The 21385-nt window shown below is 40.2% G+C and overlaps 1 protein-coding gene across 2 annotated transcripts in view; it reads left to right on the forward strand.

Annotated features, from left to right (window-relative positions):
- The window catches only part of Gda (guanine deaminase), an 85717-nt gene that overhangs the window by 45743 nt on the left and 18589 nt on the right, over positions 1–21385 (forward strand). For both annotated transcript variants that reach the window (XM_028764028.1, XM_028764030.1), the window contains exons 4-10: positions 2503–2590; positions 4682–4787; positions 9711–9738; positions 12081–12188; positions 14797–14904; positions 17197–17294; positions 20089–20156. In XM_028764028.1, the coding sequence (XP_028619861.1) occupies positions 2503–2590; positions 4682–4787; positions 9711–9738; positions 12081–12188; positions 14797–14904; positions 17197–17294; positions 20089–20156 (604 nt within the window). The remainder of the gene's footprint in view (positions 1–2502; positions 2591–4681; positions 4788–9710; positions 9739–12080; positions 12189–14796; positions 14905–17196; positions 17295–20088; positions 20157–21385) is intronic.

Genomic DNA, 21385 nt, shown 5'->3' on the forward strand with positions numbered 1-21385 from the left:
CTATCTATCTATCTATCTATCTATCTATCTATCTATCTATCTATCTAATGTTCAAGGAAAAATAAAGTTCAAATTACATTAAGGAAGATAGCACATTGTTTCAGTAGGTTTTGGAGGAGGGAAGACAGGATGGTCCCATATAGCAGAACAGGTGGCAATGGGATGTAAGCCTCGACAGCTTTAGTGGGAACAGTGGAGCCAGTTCGGTTCCTGGGCAGTGGCTGCAGTGTGTGCCCAGTATATGTTGATGGCTTGGAAAATGCCCCACCTTCTCCTCTTTCATAAAAACTTGCTCCAGAATGGGAGCACATTCAGTCACTGGAAAACCATGTGCTTACTGCACATGGCAGAATGCAGATGCTTTCATCTGGCCTGGACTCTTACAGGGAACGCTGTGGACTACATTCCTGGATTCTCATTGGACTAACTGGTAGTTCTATGGTACTAGCCACACACCTTCTGCAGGTACTGGCCTAATTGTGCCAGTATTATTCCAGCCTTAAAGAATAGAAGCAAATGCTTACATTCATTCCTTTGGCTTGCTTAATTATAATTGTGGGACTTATATTTTAGCCTGCATCCATGTGACACTAGAAAAACTTTTCAGGCTAAAAGCTGGATATGAATTGGCTAGCACATGGTGCTAATGAATTGTGTTAACCACACTAAATCTTTATCCTCAAAATGTATTTATACCTCTCATTGTTCTAAAAAGGGGTTGAAATTGCTTAAAATTGCATAGTATGAAACAAAAGAAAATGAGTCATCAAATCACAGCAAAGGGAAAAGAGAGGAACAGAGAAATAAAACCCCAAAGTCAATGCACAGTCTTGGTAGCATCTGTTACAGATTTAGCTCTATGTTTCTAGCACTTGATCTAGACAGGGAAATCAGAAATGAAATTTACTGTGTGTGTGATTTTCAGAACTACATTTTGGTGGTGAGGGGGATAAAAGCATAATTGTTCTTTATACTGAAGTTAAAAAAATAATTCTAATATTGCTTAATGTGGGTGGATATCATGGTGTCAAAATACATTTGTAAAGATGATTGTGGGGAGGAAAAAGAGGAGGAGGAGAAGGAGGAGGAAGAGGAGGAGGAGGAGGAGGAGGAAGAAGAAGAAGAAGAAGAAGAAGAAGAAGAAGAAGAAGAAGAAGAGAGGAAATAAAGAGAAAACTCCATTATATCAGATCTTTATATTTGAGATGGAGCATCAAGGACTATACGTCCTTGAGGCAATATCAATGCATATTTCTTTGTGAAGGTATTTAAATTCAATGAGTTCTAAATTGGTCTATTCCTGACAAGTATTTATTTGCCAGACATGGCCTATGGTTCTGGTTATAAGCAGACCTACATGTGCTAACAGAGATTCGGGTAGAGTTGACCTCTGCTTAAGAGAGTTGGCACTCCTCCTTTCCTTCCCCTCCCCCCACTCCTTCCCTTCTTGGATTCTTGATGTCTTGTCTTATGACTGTACTTTGCATAGAGTTCTGCGTTTTCTAGTGTTTTAAGCTCATTCTAGTCCAACTTGAAACTGCAGCTTCTCATCCAGTTGAAGCTTCATGAGAACCAAGGCTGGAGGGCTTACCTTGAACCCACGTCAGCACTGACTGACTGATAAACCTCATTACAGGATCAACTTTGGAGGGAGCAAACACGGGCCTCAGTATCACTAGGATTCATTTTCTCCAGGAAGGAATTCTTCAGCTTCTTCAGGAGTGGTGGGAGTGACATACTCAGTGTTCTGGGTAAAGTGACTTGGGACTCTGGCCATCAGCTAGATCTCCACTTAAACCTTTTCTTCATCTTGTTATCAGGGATTTGTGACCTTTTCACACTTAGCAGTTTCTAAGGAGAATGACTTCCTACACAGAGCAGGTTAGGAATGGTTGGGGAGCTTCTACAGGGAGGACTTGACTATGCAGACACCAGCCAGTGTCCTGCTAGCTCCCCAAGTGCTCATCCTCTTCCGAAAGTTTCCAGCTTCTTCTCGGTGTTTTCCTCTGCTGTTGTCTCATCTTGTGTTTTTCTTGGGAGTTAATCTATGTCAACCTCACTTATTGTAGTACAAGTGAAAATTCGCCAAAGAAAAAGAGACGTAATGATAATTGTTCAGCCAGGTTGAAGCAGACATCTAGCTGAATAATTTTACTTTGTCATACACAGAAAAAAATTCCATTTGTACACTCACAGATTAATAAAATCTGAATAGCCTCACACCATCCCAAGGAGCAAGGAGTTAACTGGCATCTCATTCTATGACCTCTGAAACACCCAACCATGTGCATCTAGGAAATCAGAAGCACCAACTTCTCCTTAAACTCACACTCTTAGAGTATAAATACTTTTGCCATTTACTTAGTCTCTTCCACATCAATATGGCATACCTTTAAATAAACACATCTTAAAATTAAAAACCAGACTTCTATTTTCATCCATATGTGCCATGTGACTTTTCTGAGCACATGCAATTCAGGATTTTTTGTGGTTTATTTTTAGAGGAGAACACTAAAGAACGGCACCACCACGGCTTGCTACTTTGGAACAATTCACACTGACTCATCCCTGCTCCTTGCGGAAATTACAGGTGAGCAGCTGAAGGCAAGATTTAGGGGCATGTCAAGCAAAGACAACCAGAGCATGCCTGGTAATAGTTTATACTCAGTGGGAACCAGTGCCTTTAGATCTAGAATTTGAACATTTGCACTTTGCAAGTGACTGAATATCCTAGAGCCTTAAATGGATTTTTATTGTTTAAATGACTTAATTGTTTCTCTATGGGTTCTGATGCCAAGATATTTATAGATCAGAATTTTTAATATTGATTCGGGATTCTTTAGAGCACCCTTATCAGTGGAGCTGTGGCAACAGTTTGTTACATTGTAATCAATGGATAGGTCTTGGCAGTTAGCTAGATTCAGGGCATTGTGCTAGATGCTAGGAGTGCAGTGAACTAGAAGACAATCGTTGTCCTAAAAGAACCAGAAAGAACACTTAAACACATTGATTAAGAATTTTAGTAACACCTGTTATAGGTACCAGACATTGTACAAAATACTCAACCCTAAATGGCTGTCTGACATCTATTGATGCCCTCATAGCACAAATAGATTAACTCAAGGACAAAGGTGTTCACATGTCCACATAGCTGGGAAGCAGAACTGAGCCTAGATTTAGGTTGATTCCACACATACCCAAGTCAGTGCCTGGCATTCAGCAGATACTTGGTAAGTACTGTTGGCTGATGTTGTACTTACCAGGCTGTTGAGTTTCAAGGTAGCTCATACTAAAGGCCAGTTGCTGACACTGAAAACTATCATGAAAGTTCTCAGGAGAGTCAAAGGCAGCCCATCTGGGAAGACTCCATGGAAGTAGCCTTTAACTGAGTTGACGACAAAACTGGGAGAGACTGAAGTGAGGAAATGAGGTGGACAGAAGAGCAGAGGCAGGGATATTGATGATGGAGACAGAAAATAGTGTGCTTCAAAGGGAGGGGAAGATTCGTTTCGTAATGAGGAGGTTCAGACCACAGAGGGGCTTGACTATGCACCAGAGACGCAAACAAATGTTTCAGGCCCATGAGTGATATAATGAGAATGATGTTAAGGAATTCATCTGATGATGACTAGATATTAAAATAACTCCAAGGGAGAGAGTGGCAGAGAGCCTTTTGAAAGACTTGCAACAGCAAGGAAACATTGTAAAAACAACCCCACCTATGTAGCTCAACTGAAGTAAGAGTTCTTCCAGCACATCTGATGAAGATCCTTCATTGACAGCAGCTTTAGGCATTCAGTCAATGATTACAATATCTATGTTGCTACAATTAGGGAGAACTATGGCAGAGCATCTGAGTACCATGTGCCTCATGCATCTTTCTTTGTGTGTTTCTTACCATCCTGCCCAGCAGCAGAAGACTCTGGGACACCAGAGTCTAGAGCTCAGATAAGCATGACTTGCATATGTATGGAATCTTCAACCTAAATGTAGGCTCAGTTCTGCTTCCTGGCTATGTGAACATCTTTGTGTCTTAGTTAATTTGTCTATGCTATGAGGGTATCAATAGATGTCAGACAGCCATTTAGGTCTAAGTACTTTGTACAATGTCTGGTACCTATAATAGAATCACAAGTGTTGCTACCATGTTGGAGTAATCACAGAGGGGAGGAATCATATCCAAGTCAATTCCCCAGGATCCATGTTCTTAACATTTCATATGCTGTGCTTAACTAGAAAAGGGACACTGTATGAGTGGAGAGGAACTGGATCCAGTGATGGCAGGAGAATAGCAGGTAGACAAACAAATGAGGGGAAAGGAGAAAAGATGGTATATCGAGGAATATTAATGCATTTTCGAGGACTGAAGTTATTCCCTTTTGTAGCATGAAGGAAAATGAGTGTCTAGATAGTTCTTACATGGGTAGAAACATAAACAAACTGTTTAATCAAAAGGAAAAGGTAAATAAGAAGTGTAAAATACCAGATTACTTCCTGACAGGCTGGGAATGGGATAGGGGCTGGGTGGAAGACTATATACTATCCATTGAATTTAGTGGCTTTATTATTGTCACAGAGTGAAGACAGCTAATTCTTAACATTCTCACTTTTTAGAATGATTTAAATTAAAAAAAAAATTTAAGGAACACATCTTTAGATCCTTTCTCTGTTTGCTTCACAGATAAATTTGGCCAGCGAGCATTTGTGGGCAAAGTATGCATGGATTTGAATGACACTGTTCCAGAATACAAGGAGACCACCGAGGAGTCAGTCAAGGAGACAGAGAGGTAATGTGCCTGGGGTATGGGCTAGGGTAGGGTTGATCTATATTTTGGATCTGCTACTCTGATAGAGTCTGAAATGGAGATTGGACAGTAGATGCCATTATGACCCAATTGAGATCTGAGCACAGTGACAGTTTTCAGATTGTTGCAGTATCTAGTTTTTCCACAATGCTCAAACATGTGATAGAAGTCAGTGGGTCACTCACATACCATTCTTGACCCTCATAAAAAGCTCCTTGAGGTGTCTGGGTTTGTTGTTGTTGTGTTTTATTTTAATGAAAAGAAAAGAGAGCCTGACATAGCCTGGGTAACTTGTTCATAGCCATTGGCATAGTTTACATCACTCTGAGATAATTATCTTATAAAGAGAAAAGATTTCTTTGAGGTTATTGTTCTAGAGGTTTCAGTATTTTGTCTAGTGCCCACATGCCTTTGATGAGGTAATAGTCAATGAGACACACTGCTCATCTCGTGAGCAAGAAAGGACAACCATACACAGAAGACTGGCCAGAACCCCAAAATGTCTCTCAGTGGTACATGCCCCAAATGACCTAAAGATGTTCCAGCAGGCCCCACTTCCTAAGATACCTCATTTCTCAATAGCACCAACCTGGGGACCAAACTTTGGCACATGGACCTTTGCTGGCCACTCATCCAAACCTTATTAATAGTGTAGATTAAAGTGCAGAGCTAGGATTTAGTAGAGTGAACCTCTATGACTTTAAATGTAGAGTTTCTTTTAGGATGACATGGATCATAATTATGTGGAAAGGAGAGGCGGGGCATATATAAGCATTTGTTTATTCATGACATGCTCAAGAACAATGGTGTAAGGGATCACTTACAGAAAACATATGGGAGGTTATGGAAAATGTTACCTGTGTAGGTAAGTGACAGACATTTTAGTAAAAATGTCTCAGTCAGGCACAGGAGTACACGCCTGCAACCCAAGTATGTGGGAGACTGAGAGGGGAGGATCATGAGTTCTAAGGCAGCCTTAGCCGTTCAATGAGACACTCTATTGAACCCAAAGGGAAGGTGTTTTTTTTAACAACCAAAAAAGATGTGCTTTCCTGGCACAGAGAAGCACAAGGAGGTACAAAGCAGAGGCATTGTCTCTTGTTAAATCACCCAAAGACACCAGCATGGGATTTTTACCCTGTGTCCTTTCTGTGAGTTGTCAATATTTTATAACCACCTAGCATAATCATTATATCCTGTCATAGAAAGAGAAAAACATCTGCATGAATGCTGGAATGACCACAGCATATACAAGTACTGAACAAGAATCTCTTTAGAACTGCTATATGAGGAGGTAGAGACATACAGCAGGAAGGCTGTATGCCTATGTACCCTTATCCCATACCTGTGGACACATGGGAAGTAGAGCCACGACAGTAAAAGGTCTAGACACATTCAACTGTGACATACAGGTATGAGAGACACTGAGTGGTAGAGACAGAAGTGCCTGTTCCAGGACTTCTAGGCATAGAGTGAGTTCATCAGAGGATGCAAACAACCTGTTTGGGGGAAATTTGTACCTTAGAGGATAGAGTATCATATGCAGATAGAAATGTCAAACCATGGTGTGAGCAGAGGCAACACAGCATGTCCACATGAAGACTCTAATGTGGCTGGTTGTCAAGTCACCTCTCATAGATGCAACATACGAAGGAGGAGACCTAGATATACCAGTGTCCATTCCAGGACAGGACTCCAGGCAATCTGCTTGCAAGGAGGTAGGGATAATCCACAGTATACTACAAGTTCAGCACAGCAAGGCTATCTATGACTCACAGATAGACAACAGGAAGAGTAGCCTATGACCCCAAGCAGGCTAGTTTGCAAGGCTCAGCAAAGCCCACCCAAGATGAGTGGACAGTGGATATGCATCTATACATACCCCACATTGCACTACAGTGGGGAACCCTGAAACACACTCTAGCTGAGGTTTTTCAGATGGACACTTGGCTCATTGCATTAAAAATAAATTGTAGGACGGGGCTAGAGAGATTGCTCAGCAGTACCTGACTTGGCCTTGGTTCCCAGGACACACATGGCTTCTCACACATTGGTAACTCCAGTTCCAGGGGTTTCAGTGTCCTCCTCTGCTTTCTATAGGCACTACATGCAGATGTATACTCACATATGCAGACAAATACACCCATGGAATAAAACTAACCAAACGAAAGGAAAAAACACAAGGTATCCTGTTTGGGAGGAACCAGGACAAGCCTGGCTGATGGGTCTGGTTCCTCCAATTTCTAGATGTCAGATTTGCACCCATTTTCAGTTAATCCTGGGAATTGCAAGAAAGAGGCAGAGGGCTATGTGACCAAGGCTATCAGAGGACTTGTCACACATCTGACATGTCTACCAAATGGTGTGTGGATGCAGAAAATATATGTGTCCAATAAAATTGATCAGCTATGAGAAGAGCAAAGTGGTTACAACATGATGAACGTTAAAATTATTATTCTAAGAAAAGCATAGCACAAAAGGGCACACGTTATAAACTCTCGTCTATAGTGAATATAGAGAAAATGCAGGTCCATGCAGGAGACATAAAGTGAGAAAGGTTTGCTGCTGCCAGGAAAGAACTGTCTGTCTCCTGCCCATACACCCAGGGGATCTCACTCCGAAGATGAATTCAAAGACTGTATTATTACGACAACTCCATGACCCAATAAATTTACTAAACTTACTGAATAGAGCCCATAAAATGGGTGAACTTTATGATATGTAAATTGTGCTTCCCTAAAAATGATTTTCAAAAATGGAAATATGTTCCAGTGCAGAATCTCTTTAAGAGTCAAATGGGAAAGGTTAGAATTTTAAGTGCATAATTTGGAAGGGTTGCTTTTAAAAATCACAAGAAAGTGGTTCTTGATAAGGACATTGTGAGAACAGAGTGTAGCATTTTTCTGATTCCACACGGTGACTCTCTCATGTACTGCAGTGCTTCTCTCATCTCCTCTTGCACCCAGCCTCCTGCTTTTGTCCCACACACAACTGAGCAATTTCTTTTAAAGTCCAAGAATTTTGAGATGTAGTGGAATACTCTAGAGTCTTCTTAAGATGTAGCATTAAAGTTGAAAAACAAATTATGTCTCTCTTCCAGTATGCCAACGTCACTAAGTGGATTTAGGCCATTTTCTAAAATTGGTGTTCTTCTTTTGAAAATGTACATTTGTTTATGTTTGTGCATGTGTTGTGTGAATTTGCATGTACTAGTATGCACACCCATAGAGGCCAGAGGAGGGTGCTGGATGCCCTGCTCTGCCACTCTCTGCCTTCCTTCCCTGAGATATGATCTCTCACTGAACTGAAAGGTTTTAGATCTGAGCATCCACCTGTCGCTGACCCCCAGCACTGGGGTTTGTGGCGTGCATAGCTTGTCCAGCTCCAGTTTTTTTTTTGTTTTGTTTTTTTAACATTGGTGCTGGGGATTCAAATTCAGGTCTTCATGCTTGCCTAGCAAGTGCTTCTACCCACAACACCATCTCCTCAGCTCCATAGATGAAGGATCCTTTATTTTAAAAATATTTTTTAAAAAAAGTTTCCTGTATTAGGTCAGGAAACTTTCCTCCAGAAGACCAGATTTGTTAAGTATGGTACCCTGCTCATTAAGTTCCTAAAAAAAAATAGTTGCATGAAGTAATAGCTTTTATCGTGACATTTCTATAAGTGCATATGAAATACTCAGATCATATCCACAACCTCCTAGTATTTCATGAATTACCATTATGTCCCATTTCATATAACACTGGGGAAATTATCGACCATTGAAGTACTTTTCTCACACGGTCCTTGATAGCTTTTCCACAGTATCTCGAAAAAACGAATGTGATTGTATTGTATTCCACATCAAGAGAGACACGGAAGTTTCTTTAGGTTCATACTTTCAGCATATAAATTTAAATCTCCGTTTTGCTTTTATTGTCTGGGTTTCTTTCACTTCCAGCATGTTCCCTCTGGAGTGCTGAGTTGAGAGCCATGATCACTGGACGAGGGCAGCATCTCTGCTTTCAATGCTGGCTGTATGCTCAGCTCCTGCACAATCCACTGCTGTGGTCACTGTACCTCAATCCATAATTTGTTTTCCCTGAGAGTAAAGATAGAGCCAAGGGCTTTTGTTCACACCTGGCAAGTGTCTATCACAGAGCTACATCCCCAGGGTCTCAATTCACATTTTAGAGGGAAAAAACATAAAGTTTGTAGCACAGTTTTAATAGTGAATAATCAAATCCACTGACATCAGGTAATTATTCCTGACTACAAACCTGTACTTCAAAAAAAACCCTCTAAATATAGTGTCCTATGAGCCTTCACTAGAAAGCAAAAATCAGAAGCTTCTATGAATTTGACATTTCCAGATTGGATGTGCAAATGAGACCATGCAGTATTTCTCTTCTGAATTGGGTTTATTTCATTTAACATAATATACTCCAGATTCTTCAATGCTGTCTCAAATAGCAACATCTTTTTTACAAACGAATAATATCCCATTATTACACACACACACATATATATATGTATATGTATATTATATATGTGATTATTAGAAGTAAAGTGTCCGAGGCTTCTCAGTGCCTGGGTGTGCCTAAGGGTCCATGCACTATCATCCATGGAACATGGCTCACTGCAACTCTATCACACAGAACTGGAACCACGAGCACAGCCTGGGCCCTGCATGGTAGAGCTGATAGCACAACCTGGGCCCTGTGTGGATGCTCAGGATGACCCACAGGATGTCACAGGACAGTATTCCCTGTGACTTTCCTCTCCCTTTTTTGCTATCAAATAAAAACTGAATAATTATTCCTTGTTAATCTCTAGCTAGTGGTTGTGAGCCCCCATACTGTTCGAAACATTTATTTGAAAATAATTTATGTTTCTAACTTTGCATTTGTTGCTTCATTTCAGATTTGTGTCAGAAATGCTCAAAAAGAATGTAAGTAAATTTGTTCAGTTTTCATCTGGAGTGCATCTCTGTTTGCTGTAGGATTTGTTAAGTTGTTTGGTAGAGTAATCTGTGTACCTATGGCTTTGCCTATACATAAGAGGTGCTTTCTTAGAACTGTCGATTTTTGACACAGTGTACCTAATGGCTCAGCTCAGACAGGTCAGATTTTTAAAACAGAAAACATCTGACAAAGACTGTGAGTTTTGAGATGTACAGAATAATGGCTTGTCACACACATGCAGTGTCGGGTGGAGGTCACAATAAGATCCAGTCACATGTGTAAGGACAAGACTGCCCAAGTCCTGGCGAATGTGTTCACTTTATGATTGAGAACTCATCCCCTTTGGTCAATACCTCATATGACTCAGAAATCCCATTCCTGGGTATCTATAAAAGGAAACAAAATCATATCTTAGAGAGGTATGTGCACCTATGTTTACTGCACCTCTATTTGCCATAGCCCAAATGTGGAAGCAATTTGAGAGCCTATGGATGATTAGATAAAGAAAACTAATTTTATATACATATATGTTTGTATGTACACACACACACATGCGCATATATATATATATACATATGGTAGTATACAACTTAAATGTCTCACATATATAATATACATATATATGCATACATGTATGTGTAATAATGGGATATTATTCGTTTGTAAAAAAGATATTGCTATTTGAGACAGCATTGAAGAATCTGGAGTATATTATGTTAAATAAAATAAACCCAATTCAGAAGAGAAATACTGCATGGTCTCATTTGCATATCCAACCTGGAAATATCAAATTCATAGAAGCTTCTGATTTTTGCTTTCTAGTGAAGGCTCATAGGACACTATATTTACAGGGGTTTTTTTGAAGTACAGGTTTGTAGTCAGGAATAATTACCTGATGTCAGTGGATTTGATTATTCACTATTAAAACTGTGCTACAAACTTTATATTTGCTGAAGTTGTTTACAGTTTCAGGGATATTGTGTGTACCTACTTTTGGTTCCCATACCCTTTGTCTATTTGTGGCAGAGAACCCAAGGTTAGTCAGGTATGTGAGCCCCATCCCGAGTTCACTAAGCTCTGAGTTAGTCTAAGGTGCATTGGTCAGCTGTCTGTCACAGTGACAGAATACCTGAGGTAAGCAAGTTATAAGAAAGGAAGGTTTGTTTTGACTCCTGGTTTCAGCTTTAATCTATGATCGCTTGGTTTTGTGACTTTTAGGCATATGGTGAGGCAGAGCATGATGGGAGAAACTGTAGGCAGAAGGAAGCTGCTCCCCTCGTGGCTGCTCAGAAGCCACAGCTTAATTTCCTCCTAGATGGCTCAACCTCACAAAGGTTCTATCATCTCCCAGTAGTACTCTCAGCCAAGATCCTTTAACCCACATGAGTTTGGGAGACATTTAAGATACAAACCATCATTTCAGGTGTGGCAATCCAGTCAGTGTCCTCAAGAGTCACCCTATCATCTCAGCTTTCTCAGATCCACTGCATTTTCCCTTCCTGGTGTAGGGCCCTTTCATTTTGTAACCTTGATCTCTATAGAGGGAGGGCTTCCTGATCTGAGAAGATATGTGGCGTGTGGGCATTGGGGACCTGTTTGATGGTCCCTTCTCCATTGATTCTGTCTGCTGCTAGTCTCCAGTGTGGATTGAAAAATGGGCTATGCTCAGACATGGTCCTGTGGTACATCATAGGACCATATATAGTGAGCCAGGCATCTGCTTTGCCCTGGCATTGCAGGGCCTGTGAAGACAGTGCTATTTCTTGCCTCTAAGCCCATTGTGAAAACGGTTTATAGCTCCAGAAGATAGATTCATAGGTTAGTAAGCCTAGACCTTCTTTCCCTTATGGTCCTCTACTATCACATTCGAAACATAGAACTATTCAGAATTTCTTCCAATTTAACCCTGGGCAAGTTAGAGATGATGCTTGTAGACCTATTATAACCTTTCTAGGAGTCTTTTATCCTGCCAGTCACCCAGTGAGATATCACCAAGGAGTTCTGAGTGAGGATGCAGCCAGCATACCTCCTCAAGAGGAAGGCAGGAGAATAAGCTACCACCTCACCCGAGCTATCTCCACCCCAGGTCTCATGTGAGGTAATGGCGAGGGAATCCCTGTTATTAGAGATAGAACTTCCTTCTGTAAACTAGATGCTGAAGACTGTGCGCGTCTCAATGCCGAGTTGTTTTTTTAGAACCCAGAACCTCTGTGGACTAGAAATTGGGGATTTTCACCCATATTCACTTCTAAAATCTCATTGTTTTTGGAATGTGCTATGTGTTCATAATCTTCATATTTTCCTCACCCATTTCTTTTACTATTTCCAGTATCCAAGGGTGAAACCCATAGTGACCCCGCGCTTTTCCCTTTCTTGCACGGAGACTCTGATGAGTGAACTTGGCAACATCGCCAAGACCCATGATCTGTATATCCAGGTAGGCAATTTGTAGTTTGGTTTGTGCCTCAGGCTATACCTGCAAGATGTCTTGGTACCCTCAGGTCATCTCTAGTAACCTGTAGTTCTTCTACTGAGATCTCTTAGCGTCAAAGCATTTCAGGGCAGGAGATGACCTGACTGGCTGATGTCACCAGGAGGTACCTTGACTAATGTCAACTAACCCATTTGGTCAGTTTTGCAGGTCGGAAGCCTGAAGTTGTTTTCATCCTCAATATTTGCTGATCAGTCTTAGTCAGGCCAAGACAGCCTTATAAAGAATAGTGAGATCAATGTCAGACTACTCATTTGTGGTAAATGCATTTAATACATTTCCTTCCTGCTTTTATTTGATGCTTTCCTGGTGTTCTAGAACCTTCATTTGTGGAGGAACCGATTATTATTTGAAAAGCAAAAAGAACTTAATTTCTACCTTACAGAAGTGAGTTAAAAATCCTTTTGTTCTGAGTTTCTTAATTTAAAACCAGGAACAAAAAGTGTATCTTCCTTTATCATTAAGTTGTTGCAATTTAGCAATAAAATGCTTTTTAAAAAATCTCACAGCTGGGTTAAAATTAGGAGTCCCCCTCCCCCACTCACACTTAATTACACACTGCAGTAAGATCTCCCCTCTTTCTGAGCTGACAGTATTACAGGGAAGTAAGGGGAAGCTGGAGTGAAGGCAATGTATTGATTTTTTACCTTTTATTTATTTATTTTTAAAATGGATGTTCATAGGACTCATTAGTGTGCCTTCCCCATGATAATTGTTTGTGGCTTCTGATATTTGAACTTTGGATTCAGTCTCCAACAATTATTCTCTGGTGATAAAATCCTGAATTTGGATAGTATTTCCACATTGAAAACAGAATTTTTTATTCCGAGAGGGGGGAAGGAAGGGGAAGAAGAAAGAGGGAGGGTGAGGGGGAGGGGGAGGGGACGGGAAAGGGAGAGGGAGAAGAAAATGAAGATAATATTTAAAGATACAAGAAAATTAAGTGAAAGGGACATGTAAAGAGTTTCTCCTTAGGCTGGAGATGCAGTACAGCTGATAGAGCACTCACTCACCGAGCATGCACGTACCTCTGAGGTTGATCCCCACCATTGCATAGACTGGGCACGACAGCACAGCACACAGAAGGCAGAGACAAAAGAATCAGAAATACAAGATTATCCTTGTGATGTACGCTTACTTGTATTATCCAATCAAGTTGCTTGGTTGCCCTTCCTCTAGTGCTACATCCGTGCATTTCATTAATGGACTGGATTTACTCCTGACGTAGATAGAGTTAGATGTAGGTAAACCAGCTGTTAGAACCCTTGCTTGTCTTTTCTCTTATTCATCTTGCTATGTCTCTTCTTGGTCCAGAAAATGAGGCATTGGGGAGTTGTCTTGGAAATAACCATTGGCTCATGAACTCTTTCATTGATATACTGTTAATACCCATTAGTCTGAAATGTTCATTTTAGAGACTGGGGTGGCTGCTCCAGGAGAAAACACTTTGTGTCCCCTCAGATTTCAGGTGTGGCTCATGAAAGGTGTGGCTTCCTCAGACTCATTTGGTTTGTGTGTAGATTCCCATAAGCTCCTTCCTGATGAAGGCAGAATTGTCCAGATCTGTCATTTTAATATTTTTTTCCTGCAAAAGCATCACTCAGAAAGTGAAGAAGAGAGGCAGACTGAAGACAGGCCCTGAGCCAAGTCTTCCTTCTGCCTCCAATGCACTAGGTTCTGTAAAATTTCACACATGAAATATGACTAACACATCTTCAAGAGATGGAAAATCATTTAACTAGCCCAATACTTTTATTGAGCATTGTGAAGAAGTGTAAGCTTAAAGAAAAGAACTGACTTGCTCAAAGACTCAGGATTCAGCTCTCTCTGCTCGTATTTTACTTTTCTTTTGAACAATCTATATAGATTTATTCTTTGATGGCCATTGAACTTTTCTAGGCAAGCTGCTACAAGTAATGCACTGAGTGCCAGAATCCCCCCGACCTTCAGGGCAGTGAACTAGGATCTGGGGGACCTGAAAGAGAGAACTGGAGGACAGGGAATGCAAAAGAAACACGGCTTGTCTATAGGCTGATCAAACCGCTGATTTTACTTTTTTCACACAGGAGTTATATACACCAAAAGGCAGGATGTGGGGAAGGGGCTGACCCAGGAGTGTAGCTGTTCAGGGGGAGCACAGATTGTTCAGGTGGAGTACAGATATCTTTCAGGACAGAGTGTCAGCTGGGTGAAGGTTCAGGGAACAGATCACTATGACTTTGCCTATGTCCTTATCTAAGTTGGTACTATCCTCCAAGGCTACCTATCTACAAGGTCTATGACTATTCAGCCTGCCAACTTTCCACCAAAGCTGCTTGTTTACAACAGCTTCTAGCCATCTGTTTCAGTGTTTTTCCACAGAGACCCAAGACTTCGTGTTAGCAGGCATGTATGTCAGGCCTATTGCTGAGTTTAGGCCTATGGCTGATTTTAGGCCTTCAGTGTATAAGTAGGGCTGCCCCGACACAGAAACTAGCAACAGTGTGTTGAGAAGGGAGATACAATGTTACATATTTTATATATAAAAAAGAAAACATTATCTCTTTGTTTGCAGAGCCACATAAGTGAAAACCGTGAGGAAATTGAAGCTGTGAAGAGTCTATACCCTGGTTACAAAAATTACACAGATGTCTATGATAAAAACAATCTTCTGACCAACAAGGTAAGTTCAGGACTGTGATATAAACTATGTAAAGTAGGCCGTGCCCTTTCAGTTTTAAAATCTCAGGAGCAATCACTGTTCTACAGCCCACATGAATTTTCTGAATTAAAGTAAATCCAGTGTGTGTGCATCTCTGAGTGTGTGTATGTCTACAGATATATGTATGTGCATGGCGTATATCATTGATTTCTATCCCTATCCCTTTCCCTATCTCTACCTACCTACCAACCTATATGTGTGTATATACATATCTATATATGTGTGTACATGGTATGTATTGCTTTTTCTGTGTGTGTGTGTGTGTGTGTGTGTGTGTGTGTGTAGTTTGTGAGTGTATGCAGTTAATCTGAGTCTGAAGTTTCATCCCTGTCATTAAATCTAAGTTTTTCGTTGGATGGTAAGAATGACCTTTTGCTCCATGATGCTTTCACAGGTAGCTCATCAGTGTGTTTTCCTTCAAGTCAGCAGATCCATTTTAAGGGTTAATTCTTTAAAGAGTATGAAAGAAATAGGTGTGATGATACACAAGAATGTTTGAAAATGAATATCCTCAAGAAACTGGTTAAATCAGAAAATGTAAGTGATTAGAATTTCATCTAGCGTTCACAAAGAGCAAAGCTTGTGTGCTTCTGCAGAAGAATCCTCAATATAGTCGGATGCACATGTGCATATGTGTTGGTGTGTTTGCACATGTGAAAACTGTCCAGAGATACACAGTGAATGTCAAAAGTAGTTTTTTAAACTCTGAGGTTTAGAAAAATGAGAATGTATTACTTCTATAATTAATTAAAATTAATATGAGTAGCAAGAGACCTCATTAGAGCAATATACCCTTTGGCCTGCCCTTCTATGATCACACTGCCTAGAGAGTTTATTGCAGCAAGTAATTTCTTAGTGACTGAACAAAAGGAGGTATGGATGCAAGTGATTTGAAAGGTTAATAATTTGCATAAAACAATGTAAATTTTACATGGGAAGTTTCATCCTTCTTTACATATATTACCATGTGATTAATAAATTAACCTTATATTTTCATGTTAATTTTATTTGCACAGAGGTTCAGAAAATTTTGTTTTAACAATTTTGCCCATTGAACAATGCCTCCCAAAGGAGAAAGCATTTGGGTGTAAATTTTTCATTAATATAAAACAAAAACTTTTAGAGAATTAAATGTTACTTGAAACCTGCAAATCTTGGCAAGATGAACGTTTAGAGAAGTCTCAAACATGTGGCATCTGCTTTCTTAAATAAGTTTTACCTCCATAACTAAAAGTTGTTATGATATGACATAGCCCATATTTTATGTACTAATGGTCCATGTCAAGAACCATTGGTACTTATATTGAAGCCAGTAACAGAAGTAAGAACAATTATCCCAAATTTGGTGACTCATGCTACCAATGCCAGAAACCTAGGGGCTGAGGCATAAAAATTATGAGTGTGAGGCCAACTTGGGCTCTACAGTGAGTTCAAGGCCAGCCTTAGCTGTAATCAGGAGATCCTGACTCCAAAACAAGGCATCTACAACAGTTAATCCACAGTTCCTTACAAAATCATATTTACAGCTTCCATGTACTTTTAGAAAGTTCTGATTTGGCTGGGCGGTGGTGGCGCACGCCTTTGATCCCAGCACTTGGGAGGCAGAGGCAGGCGGATTTCTGAGTTCGAGAGTTCAAGGCTAGCCTGGTCTACAGAGTGAGTTCCAGGACAGCCAGGACTACACAGAGAAACCCTGTCTCGAAAAAAAACAAAAAACAAAACAAAACAAAAACAAACAAACAAAAAAAGACAAAAAATAAAAGAAAGTTCTGATTTAAATATAAACAAGTATCAACCTACTGGAAGCACATCGTATCAATTTAGAAAAGAAAGCAGCCAGAAACTTTTCCACAGTAGAGATGATAAAATCATAATGTGTTCAACCTTGTGTTCAACCTGGCTGAATTTTCCATGCCATGAATGAGCTGGCTGACCCCTTCCTGTGTTGTAAATGAGCAGACAGAATCAAAAGGAAGAGCTCGGGTTAGGATGGAGTTCAAAGATAGAGTACTGGACTTGATCACCCGCACTGCAATCAATCAGTCAATCAATCAATTAATCAATCATTAAAACATACAAATTTGTTGAGGCCTTTGTAATGAATATTTGGATGCAGAGATTTTTGTCCCTTCAAATAATAGCAACTGTCCTTGTAAAGGCGATTGCTTCTGTGTCTTCTTGCAGTATTTAGTCATGAATATTAGTGCAAGCATTTTTAGCGGTAAACTCCATGCCGGATATTCTTCTCTCTAGACAGTGATGGCTCATGGCTGCTACCTTTCTGAAGAAGAGCTTAACGTCTTCAGTGAACGAGGAGCATCCGTTGCACATTGTCCCAACTCTAATCTGTCGTAAGTAGACAAAAATTGCTTGGTAGATTGTTAATATGCACTGTAGGTTGGCATTTTCTGTTTTCTTGGTTACTCTTTCTTTGGGTTTGTTTCTATAGTTGGTTTGAGTGAGAAAGGAACCAAGTAGATGGGTATTCACCTGTTGTAAGGTAAAGAAAGAAGGCATGTGGAAGAGGGCGTTGTTGCAGAATGTACATTTAAAGAGAACCACATCTCTGGAAATCTCTACATTTACACACACACACACACACACACACACACGTGCTTTTGTGCAGCTATAGGACATAGAATCTTCAGAGTTTAAAACAAACAGCATTCAGGTTTTATGGCTTAGAACAGACTGAAAGAATGCATGTCCCCAGGAGATGGTCAACTCCAGAGTTTACAAAGGAGTTACAGCTTTGTCATGCTACTGAATGTGGTGAGATGAAGCTCGTGTAGGAGAACACAGGAAGGACTTCACCTTATTTCAATCCCCAGAGTATGAAAGCTTTATTTGTAACATGTTCTTAACCTTCTTCTTCTTCTTTTTTTGTTTTTTTTTTTTGTTTTTTGTTTTCTTGGTTTTTTTGAGACAGGGTTTCTCTGTGTAACCCTAGCTATCCTGGAACTCACTCTGTAGACCAGGCTGGCATCAAACTCAGAAATCCGCCTGCCTCTGCTTCCCAAGTGCTGGGATTAAAGGCGTGCGCCACCACAGCCCGGCCGTTCTTAACCTTCTTAAAGGTTATAAATTCATGAGTGAGTCAGTTGAAAGTTGTGTCTTGTATCTCCAGCAAAAGAAACAAACAAACAAACAAACAAACAGCCCATAGACATAAAAATATGTCTTTGTTTAGGGATCTTGTGGACAACATGATTCTAGTCGTAGATGTTCAGTTAAGAACTTATAGTTGTGCATATAGTGTGTGTGTGGGGCGAATGTTGATCTTAAAGAGTACTGCTGGGGAGTCTGACACACAGCGAAGAAGTCAATAGCATCAAACCAGTATCCACAGTGGGTTCCTGGAGTCTAATTCTTTTAGGGAACTCAAAGAACAGTCAGCTGTCCATATCAAGAAGTGAAGACTCTGGAGCAGTAACATTCAGCAGCAGCAGAGGACTGGGGCAACTGTGCATGAACAGCATTTCCCCCGAACTTCTGAGTTGCCTCCCAACAAGAACAGAACAGCCTCCAGCAGCTGGTAGAGCACCTCAGCACAGAACTAGAGGTGTAAGCAAGCTTAGGGACTTTGTGAATGACACAGGTATATGTGTCCACAGAAGTGTAGGGAGGGCTCCTAGGGACATGGGGCACTTTTCTAGATTTGAAGGTCTCACAAAATCTTGAGTTTTCAAACAGGAAGTAAATGCACATGACTCAGCAACCTTAATAATAACTTAGGGACAAGAATTCAACATCCATCGGATAAAGAACTCTCTAAATTAAAACATGATCCAGCTTTTCAAATAAATGATGATCTTCATTTTGGGTTTTCCTTTTGCACATTGGGGCTGTGGAAATTATAATTGCGTACATTCTTGGGCAGAGCCATTTGACCCACTATATCTTCTTGGACTTCTAATGACAGAGTTTAGTTTCCTTTGTCTTTTCCTTGATCTAACAGGATGAAGGTGATGTGGTTCAAAATCCATACCAGGAACCTTCTCTCTCCTACTTGCTGCAATCCTTTGAAGCAGTGTTTGAACTATCAAATCCCAACTTACTGGCTTCCCTCCTCTTTAGTTGTACTGTCTTTTACTCTGTAAGCACAAGGGGAAGAAAAACATGAGGGAAAATTACCTTTTCTTATGTTTCATAAGTCATCATCAATCTTCTAAAGTAAGACTGATTAACAAGAGAAAAGCCTAGCAAACATGCCTACTCAACTTTTTATGTGCACAGGACCATTAAATGAAGACCAACAAAGATAGAGAACTCTCCCTCATTTTTATGCTTTGATGTAATGGAGCATAACATCCATACCAAAATGTAACAGGACAAAGTGGTTTTGATCTAATGCCAAGTTATCAAGTTAGGATACGGGGGAAGACATCTTCATTTCTTGGTCCTTGTGTCATACTGTTTACCTTCTGTGAATGTGGCAGGATCTCTTTCAAAATGGAGTCATATGACTTTAAGACAAAGTATGTCTGAGAACCACTTCCTGACTGGCATAAGGACATAAAGATGGAAGATTAGAATGATTTAGTTACAAATTTTAGTTGTTTTGTTATTACTGTTGGGGATGAACCTCGGTCCCTATGCATGCTAAACAAGCACTCTATCACTGAGCTATACCACAGCCTGAGAAATTCTGACTTCTTCGGGGGAAAGGAGATCAGAGAGATACTCTGTCTCTTTCAGCTGTTTCTAAGGCCAAATGTTTCATACACCAGGGCATTATTTTTTGTGCCCTAATACAAATTGCTTTTCATTTGGGTAATACATTGTTCTGGACACAGAGGCAAGATGATGCTTTATAATTTGTGTTTTCCATCATAGAAGGAGAAGTTGGCTAGGAAGCCTATAGCTCTATTAGACTTCCACAACAACTTCAAGACTAACTACAAGCCTTACTTGTTCACCATTTCCCATGTAAAATTTTCCTCACCAGAGTGACCTCAGGCCAGGAAGCAGCTTTTTAATGGTCTTTTCTATGCCACCATTTTCCTGCCCTGGTCTGACTGACTGTTGACCTTAGGGATAATAAGGATAAGAATCAGTTTATAACCACATCACCATCTTTATTGGCAGTGTCCTAATGCTGTCAAATCACCTAGACCTGCTTGTTCTTGCATCTTCTTTCTCCAGGCTGAGCAGTGGCTTACTGAACGTGCTTGATGTCCTGAAGCATAACGTGAAGATAGGGCTTGGGACAGGTAAGTAGCCTCCATCTGGAGCTGAGTTGATTAATTTGAAGGTATTGTGTCATGACCTTTACTAGCTTTATTAGGGATGGGTGTCTTAATAATAAACATCAACCAAATTGGGAGACGTTTTGAAGTCATTACCCCCAACCCTTGCAAAAACTGTTATCCCTGTTTGTTGTTTAGAAACTGGGCATCCTCTCCTGAAGAAACTCACATGCTATAGGGAAAATCTGTACACAACCAAAACCTTATCACTGGACAGGAGTGGGATATAAAGTCACAGTTTGGGCTCCAATAATTCACCACAGCATAGAGCGGGCATAGCAGGGATTTTCAGAGATGAGACACTTGTACTAGCTGTAGTGAATTATTTTGTCTGGACAATTTCATGAGTACCAAGTCACTGTGGCCTCCTCTGACTCACATGAATTTCACTTCCAAAATATTCCCGTGTTCTAATCTCAGGAACCTTTTAATGTATATGTGTATGTGTATATGATGTATATGTATGTAAAAGAAATGTTGCTGATATGACTAAACACTGAAATTTTGGAGGAACTCATTCTATTTTGGTGATCCTAACCACAAGAGACAAAGATTTCTTTTTTAAGACATCAATCTCATTGCTGGAATTGGCCATTGTTAATATTTTGTTGTGTGTGTGTGTAACATTTCTTCCTTTTAACTGGGCTTATATATCATATACTTACTGAAATTGTCCCCTTCACCCCTTAATGTAAATTGCCCAGTACCATTAAATATTCCCCTAGTACCATTAAATATTTCTCTAAAATGTGGCATTTAACAGTGACATAGACTCATACCATGTCACCATAACTATTGATTTAATCTCTTCTCTCTAACTACACATTTATTCCGTACCCCCAATAATTTTGTTATTTTGAGTAGCAATCACAGTACTGGCAAAGAGCAGGCATTCAGTAGTCACTGAGTGAATGAATAGGTGAATATTTTAAAGAACATTTTCAGATTAAAAAAAAAAGAATGAAAGAAACTGGGCATCCACGTGTCTGACAACTCACACTGTCTGTTCCAGCTGCAGGGACTCTAATACCTTCTTCTGGCCAACACAAGCACTTGCACTGACATTCACAAACTCACACACAGGCACATAATTTGAAAAATAAAATAAAATCTTTTTAAAAATGAATCAAATTACTCTGGCTGAAAATTTAGTCAGTGGTGTAAAGACTAAAACTGAGCAAGGGCACATTAGC

Source organism: Grammomys surdaster, unplaced genomic scaffold (assembly GCF_004785775.1).
Source record: "Grammomys surdaster isolate TR1022 unplaced genomic scaffold, NIH_TR_1.0 141, whole genome shotgun sequence".
Lineage (NCBI taxonomy): Eukaryota > Metazoa > Chordata > Mammalia > Rodentia > Muridae > Grammomys > Grammomys surdaster.